Source organism: Barbus barbus, assembly GCF_936440315.1.
Source record: "Barbus barbus genome assembly, chromosome: 29".
NCBI lineage: Eukaryota > Metazoa > Chordata > Actinopteri > Cypriniformes > Cyprinidae > Barbus > Barbus barbus.
This window is the reverse complement of record NC_136757.1, coordinates 23591499-23603991: the sequence shown is the minus strand read 5'-3', so window position 1 is coordinate 23603991 and position 12493 is coordinate 23591499. Positions and strand designations below refer to the sequence as shown.

The 12493-nt window shown below is 36.0% G+C and overlaps 1 protein-coding gene across 1 annotated transcript; it reads right to left on the bottom strand.

The window, feature by feature from the left end:
- Positions 1–3189: 3189 nt before the first annotated feature.
- Positions 3190–12306, bottom strand: LOC306849124 (sperm-associated antigen 17-like; the record flags this gene model as incomplete). The annotated part of the gene is made up of 20 exons (XM_079383966.1): positions 3190–3320; positions 4640–4749; positions 5287–5457; positions 5543–5670; positions 5750–5882; positions 5953–6143; positions 6278–6391; positions 6513–6627; positions 6732–6986; positions 7258–7426; positions 8613–8832; positions 8917–9061; positions 9274–9384; positions 9484–9606; positions 9863–9984; positions 10386–10431; positions 11009–11170; positions 11526–11585; positions 11714–11854; positions 12196–12306. The coding sequence occupies 20 exons, from the start codon at positions 12304–12306 to the stop codon at positions 3245–3247; spliced, it is 2703 nt and encodes a 900-aa protein (XP_079240092.1). The 3' UTR covers positions 3190–3244.
- Between the last annotated feature and the right edge of the window lie 187 nt (positions 12307–12493).

Here is a 12493-nt window from a genome sequence, read left to right as displayed (position 1 = left end):
AAGTATTTAAATGCATCTGCAATTGTAGAATCAGCTAAATTACACAAAGCTAAATTCTGAAGGCTTTCCATTTAAAATTATACTTAAATATTATGGTTATTCTTGTTATAAGCTTCACAGGAACTACTTCTGCCTGATGAGGAGTCCGTGGAGAAGCGCTGCGCTCTGGGGAAGGGTGGAAGATCCAGGGAGAGTGAGCTCAAGTCTAGATCCTAACAGAAGACAAGAATGGTGATATAACCGGTCCGCTTGATACATTAATGTTATATATGTCAATATGACCATTTTTATTTATATACATGCTCTACATCAGGGTTTCTCAAACTGGGGTTTTGTGAGTTAATCATAAAAATGTAAGATTAAAATAAATAAATAATTAACCTAAAATAACCAAAATGAAACACTTCTAAAAAATATTAAATATTATGTTTGTTTACCTACATGTATTGTGACCATTTACCAACATAAAAGAATCATGAAAATGCAAATGCGTTTGAAATATTAAGGTAAATATTAAAAGCAAATATTTTAGGGTTTAACTGATAAAAATGTTTAGGAATTTTTGATCTAAATAAACAGACAAACTGGTTGCTATTATGTTCTTAAGAAATATTCAGTTGTACTAGCCTCATCTGTAAAGAGTGACATTTCCTTCAGCTCAGGGTGAAAGTATGGAGTAACGATATGGTGTCTGAGTGCGTTTCTGTGTCTTCTCTGCTCCTGGAGTTCTTGCCTGAAGGTTGGGCAAACAAAACATCTATGCATCGCCCTCTTTCTTTCTGAAAACGAAACCATTCAAACAGAATAACTGTTTATCTCTGCTGGTTAATCCTGTTTTCCCACAATGACTTTTGCTTCTTTTTACTGACACTGCAAAAGCAGAAGTTGAAAGCAATTAGTCACTATGCTCTTTCACACCTTCTGTAACATAATCGGTGGTCTGTTTTCTTTTTTATCTATAAATACCAGTCCATTGGCTGAGCAAATTTACCCGCAATAAGCATGTTATTAATAACTTATTCTGGTGTATATTTTACATATTGTAGATAAGACAGGAGATTACCACTTGGTAAATTTCTCTTCTCTCTTTTCCTGTAGCTCGTGGGGATGTTGAGCTGCTCGCACTGCTTGAGTATAGAGAGACGCCACATCAGCTGCGACAGGAACAAAAACAGGCAAACAGTAAGAGCTTCACTATGAATGGCAGAGTTTAACAGCTAAAAATCATCCAGTAGTTAAATGCCATCACTAAAATTATTATTGTATTGCTATTTACTACACTCTCAGAAAGAAAGGTACAAAGCTGTCACTGGGTCTTTGTACCTTAATTTACCCCTAAATGATACATATTAGTACCTTAAAGGTACATATTAAAACTTTAAAAGTACATAATAATTCCTTTTGAAAGGGTACAACTCCAGTGCCAGCTTTTGTACCTTTTATTCTGAGAGTGTATCTAATATTGCAGTGAACACGTTTCTCATAATTCATCATTTAAACAACATTGAGGATGATTATATTTTAATGATTATTAGTTTCGAAATAAAAATTTTTTTGTTTCCTTTTTGTAATTTAATAAATAACTATAAATTAAGAGTTAAATACATATAAAATTAAATATGATTTTATAGTAAATATTTAGAAATAATTCATTAATATTTCTTATTTAAATTTTCTCACCTGACAGAGGCCTTATCTCCATTGCAACTGGGGGATCTACAGCATCAGGCAGCATATACAATATATAAATATGACCTATAGACATCTGAATGTTGAATCGTTTATTAAATATGATCTTGGATCCTGTCTGACCAGTACAAGCTGCAGTAGATCGTTCTGATGAACTTTCTCCTCCGCTGTACGTGGGTCCTTCAGCTCCATCTTCTCCCACTGAGTCTCTCTCTGCAGCAGCTGCTCCAAATACGCCTGTTTGATCTGTTTCATGATCTGTTTTAGTTTAGTTATGTCTTCGTCATCCTGCCAAGTTTGTTTCCATGGTTTTTGATTAATTGGTTCCACACCTGTTTTCTGTTCCTCCTTGATTGTGTTTAGCGTTTAAAGCCTGTGTTCTCCCCTGTTCCCTTGTCTGCTATCATTTTTATTATGTGTTATGCTTCCCCGTGATCCTGGATTTAATCTGTTTCTTCTGTGGATTATTATTAAAGAGACTTTTATTTGAACTCTTCCTTCGTCGTGTGCTTATCTAGCATAGCACCCGTAACATATATTTTAATACTTTTTAGTTACATATATTTTAGGCCATTTTATATATTGTCAATCTAAATATTTATTGATTGTAATATATTAAAAAATATTTTGCATGTACATAAAATGTATTTTAAGATTGGACATGTATTTTCTTTCCCCTTGAAATATATTTTGTCATATATTTTGGCATTTGAAGGTTTAAACCAATTAAATTTTTCATTTGAAAAATATATTAAGCCATGCTGTTTACAATATACTGTATATTTCACATATATTTATATATATTTCACAAATATATTCTGGCCAAAAAATACCTTATGGGAATATAATAATATATAAATATGCATAGATATAAATGTGTATATTCAAACCCCTAGGTAAAAGAGACACACATTCAGTAGCTGGTCAGTTGCCAAATGTATGTTGAGAGGAAGTGAAAAGAGAACAGTAATGGGTCTGGAAATATTGTGGTTTTACTGTCACACTATACTATCATCACAGAAAAGTTATTAAAAGTTAACCTAAAAAACTTATTTTAAATGATTATTTGTTATAGGAATTAGAGCACTTTGACTTTGTCTTGCAGGTTCCTGCGCAGTGCTTCAGTAACAGGTGGATTCTGGGTCATCTGATGCACCAGCAGCACATCAGGGCACTCCAAAACCGGATGGATGCGGATGGAACTAGACTTTGACGGTTTTTCCTTCAACTCAAGACTACAACCAAGGGTAGTCCCAAAAGGGGGGCCTGGAGTCTTCTTCTAAGCACCAGGCATGGAAACAAACCATCAAGGCATTATAGGTAATCCATACTAAACTGCATGCTTAAAACCCATGTTTGGGAGCAAAAAAATGATTGGATATTTAATGGATTTGATTTGAGAATATAAAGCAAATGAGTTGTTTGTGCCACAGCAGGTCCAAAGTTAATACAAAAAGGAAGTTTACACCTACAATAGATCACCTATAGATTATAAATTACCTCAAATGCAGGGAATAACTCCCATTTCCTGGATTTGAGGTGTGTGGGAATGATGTCATCGTCTTGCTTGGATGAGAGCCAATGAGAGTTGATGTCTGGGCAGGGCCTTAGCAGAGTGATGCCAAATGATTCTGAAGAGAAATCAATCATGAGAACAATACTTAAGGTATTATACTTGCTGCATTAATGCAAACTTGCATTAAACATAATTTCAAAAGGATTGATGTTGAAAATAATGACAGAGGCCAGTAACATAATGCGCAGAATGAATGGAAAGTGTCCTGACGTTGTGAGTCTGGCAGTGGGTCGGTGAGGACGACGATAGAAGAGTCACAGTAAGCCTTCTGTAGGAGATCTTCCACATCTTGATGTGGGGTGGTGATGGCGCAGTGGATAAGACACATGCCTTTGGTGTGAGAGACCCGGGTTCGAATCCACTGTGAGACACCAATGTGTCCCTGAGCAAGACACTTAACCCCTAGTTGCTCCAGAGGCGTGCGACCTCTGACATATATAGCAATTGTAAGTCGCTTTGGATAAAAGCGTCAGCTAAATGAATAAATGTAAATCTTGAGCTCTCAGCAGCTCTCAGGCTGAACAGTCCTCATGCACCACAAACAACCTCAAAAACACAACAATTATTCAATTTTAAACATGTCCCTTGGAAAGCAAACAAAATGCAATGTAATTTTTCCAAGCAAATACACTACTGTTTAAATGTTTGGATTCCTTCATGTTTTTCAAGAAGTCTCTTACACTCATCAAGGCTGATCAAACTGTATTTAACCAAAAATACAGTAAAAAAATATTATGAAATATAACTACAATTGAAAAGAACTGTTTTCTATTAACATGTAATTTACTCCTGTGATCCAAAGCTGAATTTTCTGCAGCTATTACTTCAGAAATCATTCTAATATGCCGATATGCTGTTCAAGAAACATTTTGTATGTTGAAATGTTGAAAATGGTTGTACTGCTGAATATTTTTAAGGATACTGTGATCCATTTTTTCAGGATTCTTTGAGTAGAAAGTTCAAAAGAACAGCATACAAATGAAAAACAAATCTTTTGTAACATTATAAATGTCTTTACTGTCACTTCCGACCTTATTTCATACTTTCTTATTAAAAGTATTAATTTTTTTCCAAAACAAATCTTACTGCTTTAAATATATTTGTACAGTACTGTATTTAACACCGAGAGAAAAGCCAATGACAGCACAACAGTGTGAGTGGGAACACTAGCATTACATTAAATAACTGCATAAAAACAATAGCAGAGAAAAATAACGTCTTTTTGTAATACTCATTTCTGCAGTAAATATTTTTTATAATGACCCTGTTCCTGATATCCTACATAGCTATGCTAGTTTCATGTCTAGTCTTTTAACTTTCCAGTAAGGAAATCTACTTTAAGTGACCTTGGGTGTGTATTCTGAAGGGACTTACCTGGGTGGGTGTGTTTTAAAGCCAGCATTCTGTTGAAGCTCTGCTTCTGTCTCTGGCTCCTTTGTTTCTGAAACATTAGCCGTGATAGTGACCTGACCATCTGCATTAACCTGCATAGAATATGTCCTGGATTTTTATTCAGGATGACTTGGATAGAAGAGTCTGTTGTCACTTCAGTGTTGTTATTGTTAACTAAAACTAAAACTTGTTTTCAGTAATTGAAATTAAGATTAAAATAATATATAACATTCAATGAAAAACTTAAACTTAAAAAAAAAAAACTAAATGAAAATTAGAAATATTGCCCTGGCAAGTATTAAAATAGCATCATAAAATAATATTACAAAAATAATAAAATATTAAAAAACTAATAAAAATGAGAAAAGCATAAAAAATCCTAAAAATAAATAAAATGATGAAAAGTAAAAATATTCCGATAATTCAAATATGAATAAATAATAATACTTGTCACTTTGCAACAGCCACACAGAATTGCTGAATTGTTGTTTACATCCTCTCAAGTGTTTAAAAAAAAACATTAAATTAAATTGAAGTTTGCACTTACAAAAACAGTTATACTCAATTATTTTAAAGCTGATCATAACTAGAAAAATAGATATTCACAATAGACATTTCATGGAAAGTACTTGAAAGTGGTTCCCCTCGGGGTCTGTCACATGACATAGGACATCTGCTCTGTGGTTCATTACGTATTGGCCTAGTGAGTTCCTCTCTGATTGCTCCTGAGACTGGTGAGATGTGTACACCGTCCCACCATCCTTATCAATATGAAGAACACCTCCACCATGAGGATAAATCTACAATTAAGTTGAAGAGAGGAGAGTGGATTTACACATGATGTTGACACATACATCTCACATATTCTTCCATTCATCCTCTTACTTTATATGATCCATGAGCAGCTGCGCTGATGGAGGTGCCATCCCCGGAAATAGCATCACATGCTCTTCCCTCATAGTCCATTATCACCGTTGCAAATTCAGCTTTTTCCACCCGAACCAGTTTCTCTCCTGAAATCAGATTTAATCTCTTACCGTCCACACTGTAAGAACCTTTTTATAACATTATTGCATAAAAACAATCTTGCACCTGAGCTCAGATGTTGTTGTAGCTCCCCCTGCTTGTAGAAGGTGGCAATATGCGTCCCATCAGCGTAATCCACAATCACTGTTCCATCTTTCTTCAGCACAGATAGCACTTTGTCTTCTCTTGTGAACAGAGCCTATACATGTATCATTTGTATTACAACAATCAACTATTGACACCAATGAGATGAATCACAAGACACTTACTGTCCCACTGAAGGGGTCTGTAGCATGATAGGCCAGTATCGGCTGTACTTTAACTTCCTTTCCAGCCACAGAGCCAGAGGGGGTTGTGGTGGTCCAAGATCCCCCGTTAATCTCGAGAGAGTATTTTGCTTTTTCATTTTCTGTGGACCTTTGTTGCTCATCCTCTGTATTTACCTTAGAATCAGCCTTGCCTATGAGAGAAAAAAAAGAGAGGTTTGACTCCATCAGCAGCTGGATTGGGCAAAACAATGGGTAGAGTAGATATTTAAGATTTAAGATTTTTTTGATTTTATTCAAGCTATTGAAATAGTTTTGCAGCACATACCTTGTTTACTGCACATGTCAAAATCCTTTAGTTTGTCCTCTCTTTTTCTCTCTGAAATGTGTGTGTAGAAGTGATGGCCATCCTTGTTTACGCATACTTTCACTTGTGTCAGCCCTAGAGATGTAAACCAATCATTAAAGGTTAAGAGGTTAAGTTCATAATATAAGGTTAACCAATTTATATAAGGCATAACGTATTTGTGCATGTACTTTTTTGCCTGTTTGGATTCTCAAACCTTGTGTGAAGTGAAAACTCTCCACATCAATTTGTCCTCCATCACAGGGATAAAGAGACTGAACTTTGCCAGCAACCTGTACCAGTTTTCCATTTAAACTGTATCCTGTGAAAACCTGTGTGAATTATACAACCATTTAGACATTTCATTTCAAAATTAGCACCATTAAATCTAGACTATAGCCAATAAGCATTTTATGTGGAAATATATATTTCAGACATTTGTTCTCATCTCATTTGCTGGTTCTTGAGGCGTCTCAAGAATGTCTCTGGTCTTGTCTTTAGGCAGTGTAGCTGAGCTGGGTGTTTTTGACATGTTGTCTCCACTCTTTCTTGAGGATAGCGGAGTCTTCTTGTTTTCCTTTACTGAGTCGATTCTCTCTCCTACTTTCGGTGTTGCTTTTCCTCCTTTTTCTTTCTTAGTCCTTTTGGATTGTTCCTCCTCCTTTAATTTTTCCTGCTCGATATTCCAAGCCTACAGTAAATACATGAGAAGAAAGCCCAGTGTAAGGATCGTGAAATCTGAAAATGTGTATAATATAAATATTTATATGTTATGGTTAACATGAGAGAGTCCTCTCTTATATACGGTTCTAATGTGTCTGAGATTGGGGAGTCTAAAAGAAATAAGCTCAGTTTTAAACACGCACATCATTAAATTCATAGTAAGGTATTTTTAAATATCTAATATAGTTGATGTATAGATATGTTGTCTATATGTTTTCTCTTTGCTCAGAGACATATACAGTATATTTGACATTAGTTATGAATATGTTGCCTCTCTTTCTGTCAGTCTCTGAAGGGGTTTGAATGGGAGTTCTTTCCGCCTCTTTCTTCTCCTGCTCCATTTGCCATTTTTCCTCTTCCTGCCTGGTCCATTCAGTGATTGAGTCTGCCACATATTCCAAGTAGTTTCTATACGAATATTACATTATACTGTATTATATTATATTATAATATTCTGCATATTTTGTAACGGACATTTTTAACTGTAAATGTCAGTGCAGCATTTTCTCTGTAGAATGTTCCAATATTGTCAACATATTAGGAAAACTAAAAATGTAAATTCGTAATTAAAAATCTTGGTATTGGAAAAATGATCATTAAATGCATCAAGCAAATGTTTAAAAATAAATTGGCTTTGGATGATTGGATCATGTAAAATTTTGACGATGAGACAAAGTACCTGAAGCCTACATCTGTGTGAAGTGATGCATCCCAGAATTCTTTGCAACTCCTCTGAGGGCTCATGGAATTGTGGCAGATGACATATATTGCATTGTCTCTGCTACAGTAAAATGTGTCCACACATCTATAAGCCTCACATGCAGACTGAAGGACCTGAAAATGCAGAAAAATTCCTCATTTGTTGTCATCTTTTATTGAAAGTGAAAGTGAAGTGACATACAGCCAAGTTTGGTGACCCATACTCGGAATTTGTGCTCTGCATTTACCCATCCAAAGTGCACACACACAGCAGTGAACACACACCCGGAGCAGTGGGCAGCCATTTATGCTGCGGCACCCGGGGATCAGTTGGGGGTTCGGTGCCTTGCTCAAGGGCACCTCAGTCGTGGTATTGAGGGTGGAGAGAGCGCTGGACATTCACTCCCCCCACCTACAATCCCTGCCGGCCCGAGACTCGAACCCGCAACCTTTGGATTACGAGTCCGACTCTCTAACCATTAGGCCACTAATAGATTTTCAAAATTAAATTGCAAAAATATCAAACATAAGGATGCAATGTGAGATTTGAAGGTGGGTACCTGCGGAAAAACATAAGCACTGTGCTTCTCTACAAAGTTCCAGTGTCCCAACTGACGAATCAATGACTTCTGGAGATCTGGTACAGTTACTTCATGACCCTGCTTTGGTTAAATGTATTAATATATTAAAAAACAATCACTTGCTCAAGATGGTGTCAATATAAATGTTTAATTTAATAATATAATGTTCAAATTTCAGTTTTACCCCCCTAAAACTTCAGTCATACCGCTTGTTCGTCAGTCCCAGCACTGCTTTTTGCTGATCCTTAAAAAATAAAACAACAAAAGACTTGCTTTAAAAGTATTTGTTTAGAATTTAAATGTATTTGTATCACTTGAAGTATATTGGCGGCTCTTGTGCTCTCATTGCATCTGGTATGCTTCTGTTGCTCCAGTACAGATGTTTGGTGAATTCAACAGTGTTGTCCCATGGTGTGGGGTTTGGAGGATCTGATCGAGATCCTTTAGAGCCGTTCTCATCCACTGTAGTCAACAGCATGCTCTCAAACACAAACAGCTGGAGAAGCCTCTGTAGCTCAGACCAGCTCATTGAATCTGAAGAAACACATTAAGAATTTACTTTGGGAAGAACTGGGTAAGTTAATGTAAAAACAGTAATTCATTGTCGTTCCTCCTCACTGTCAGTGCACAAATACAGGAGCTCCTGTGATCTGGTCTGTCTATCGATGGTGCTCTCAGTGTGTCTGGACATCAGGTTGGTCCACACATGGCTTTGCTTCATGATGTCTGCTTCAATTTTGATGACATCAAAACCATCTAGGACCTTTAACATATGCATAAGTACATCACTTTTGGTTGATAATTTAGAGGCCTTAGAAATTGGCCTTAATATGATACAGTAGGCTTTAGGGTTGAAACATGATCAGTGGGCTAATGCACATAATAAAACATTTGTGTGTGCTTTCAAAATTTTTTTGTTTGAATCCAACATCCTTTGTTATTATGAGCCTCGTGAATGTACGTTCACATGCTCACAGGAAGCTGATGGAGTCTCCTCGCTCTCTCATCATGGTGATTGAGCAGGAGAGGGTGTTTCAGATCAGTATTCTTTGGGCTTTTCTGCATCTCAAGAGCCTCCATGAAATCCTGCCATTACACAAGTATAGATAATAGAAAAACTATAGTTAGATTTTGATAGTCGTTCTTTTTTGCTGTTGTAGCATTGGTGTAATCCATACATTTTACCTGGTCTTCTTCATCCTGTGGCAGACTCAGCACAGATGAGAGCAGATAACTGATTAGATCTTGATCTGTTTTATCAAAGCGCTCTTGTGAATCAACGGATCCTTCCTGTTCTGAAGCCACCACCTAAAAATCTCACAGGAAGTCAAATGTAGCAGCCAACTCTTCAAAGAAATCAACATCTTGCAGCAGATGTGCCTCGTTCAGTAGGGCATGTGTACCCATTTGATCGTGAAACCTGTGTGCAAATGTTAATCAAAAGAAAATTGCACATTTTTGTTTATTTTTATATTTATGTCTGTATGCTCATACAGTGATACGTTCAACATTCTTTTATCTTTTCAAATTGAAGGTTATATTGAATCCTACAAAGTGCCCTTACCTGCTCCAGCATGCAATGCAGTATAAGAGGCACAGATGTGATTTCAGTAGGAATCCTGTCCAGTAGGTCACAGTAGCATCTCATATCCACCTCTGTGCTCAGAACAGGAGACTCTGGCTCTGCTGTGGAAAGCCAAAGGTTGAATTTTAGGATATTTTGACACCATAACAGAAAAAATGATATGTGAGTGAGTACAGGATTTTGTGCTCTCATTTTAAATGACACTACATTAATTAAATATGACTTTAATAAATGTTATTATTGTTGATTGCATTTTGCATGAACATCAATGGGAGACTGTGTAACTTAAACCTTAAATGTCTATGTATATTTTATATTGTGCTCTTATTTTTAATGACTCAACATGAATTCATTTAAAATTTTATTGACATTGTTTTTATTACATTCTTCATGAAAGTCAATGAGAGACTGTGGAACTTTAATCATATTTTTCCTATCTGCATATGTAAATGTAAAACATATGTAAAACCAAAGCTCAGTAACAGTGTATCGTGTTTTGTACCAGGGTTTTCCTCTGACACTACTTTCTTCCTTGGGGTCTGTAAAACCTAGAACATAAACCATGATAAATATCATCACCAAAAAAACCAACATGCACATCCTGCCACAAGATTCTTCAGAAATGAACTGTTTTTTTTTTTTTGCACTTGCCAGGGTTTCTGCAGGTTTTATAAAGGTAAAGTTAAGACTTATGACTGTCAATATGTTGCTATAAAAGATTTTTATATAAAGATACAGAAGCAAAATGACATACATGTAAGAGGTCTTAAAATAAAGTGAGCTGATTTATGATTAAAAAAAGAAGAAATATCTACCAATGGGCTCAAAAAATAAACTTGTTTTTAGCCTAAACTCTCTTAACTTAGTTCAGTTTTTCAAGACTTTGCGTTACATTTGGTAAATGTACTTTATCTTGATTTATGGATGATTATATTTGTAACAGAATTATAAGGAAATATTCATTTTTTGCAATGCATGCAACATTTAATGCCATGACTTTATGGATTTAAGACCTTTTAAGGCCTTAAATTGTGGAAAGGCCAATTAAGACTTTAAAACCCACAAAACCTTTATACCTTTTCTGGCATATTAACAGCAATACTATCAGTAAAGGCTGATGTGTACCTCAGTGGAGCTCTGAGGTCGGGACTGCTGGATGGATCTGCAGGCCTCTGGCACCTGGATCAACCTCATACAGCTGAGATAATGGCTGTACTGTCTCCTCCAGTCCAGGCTGTCATATACCAGACATGCCACCCCCTCAAATATAGCAGCTCCAAACACCAGCTACAGAGAGTAGTGGAAGATAATGTAATATGTGGAACCTTAATGATATCACATGCAATGATCTGCACAAGGGTTTAAGATTATAGACTTTGCAACTTCAGTCACCTACAGAAGCACAAAAGACATTTAACTGAAATCATGAATAGACAACATAATTTAACATTTGTTTATTATTATTATTATGTTTTTGTTTATTTATTTTAACTTTCAAACTGGTTGTTTTTTCTGCTCCAAAACTATACATCCATCACGGGATGACTGGAGACAAAAAACAAAACTGTACATGATCAATAGATTTTTGTGACTATAACACTATACTAACATTTAAATTTTTATGGTGAATAATAATACCCACCTCACAAAACATGGCAACATCTTTGGTCTTTCTGGTCTTTGGGTTTCCCAGTTCATTGATCTTTGTCAGAGTAATGAAACATAATTAAATGTATTCCTTTCCATAACACCCATCTACAATTAACTTATTAATAATACTCTCTAAGGATCTGATGTGAATCATCACTGAACAGAAACCATATTTCAGACCTTTTCCAGAGTGTCCTCCCAGGACAGCACACTGAAGAGCTTGCGCAGGGGCAGCTGGGCCGCCTGCAGGAGGGCGCTGATGAGTTCTTCGTCTTCTGCTCTTTCTGCCTGCACCATCGACAGACTGGCCCTCCAGTCATTCTAAAGTCATGCATGATTAAAAGGAGACAAAAACAACTTTTCGTCAGTTGAAACAAACATACATTCTACATACATAATTTTAGGGGCTGACAGGCCTAGTCACCATTCACTTTCATTGTATATTTTTCCATACAGTGAAAGTAAATGGTGACTGAGATTCTGTCACACATTAGGTCAAAATGTTTAGAACAACATGAAAATGTAAGTAAATGATGCTAATTTGTAAGTAAGACATTGTAATTAAAAGACAAGTAAATGATGCTGATTTGAGTAGATAATTTAGAAGATGAATTAGAAGAAGAAACAACGGTTTCTTGAGGATCATTTATATATTAAGTTACCTCTTCAAATACAGCAGAAGTAAGAGCTGCTTCCCAGTTTTTATTAGCAGCAGCTGGCCCCGTTGGAGTTACCTCAGATGGAGTAGCACTTTTATTCCGTTCGGGGGGCATATTCACATAATTTCACTGTCAGTATGGCATCGGTTGTAATAAATACTATCATTTAGTAATTTTTAGTTATTGTTGTTGTACTTTAAAGTGTTAACTCTAACAAAAGTTTGCACGTCTGATTCCAAAAGCGTCGTGGTAACCTATGGAAACCAAACAGAACTACGTGTCCTACGCGACGCGCGTTTCA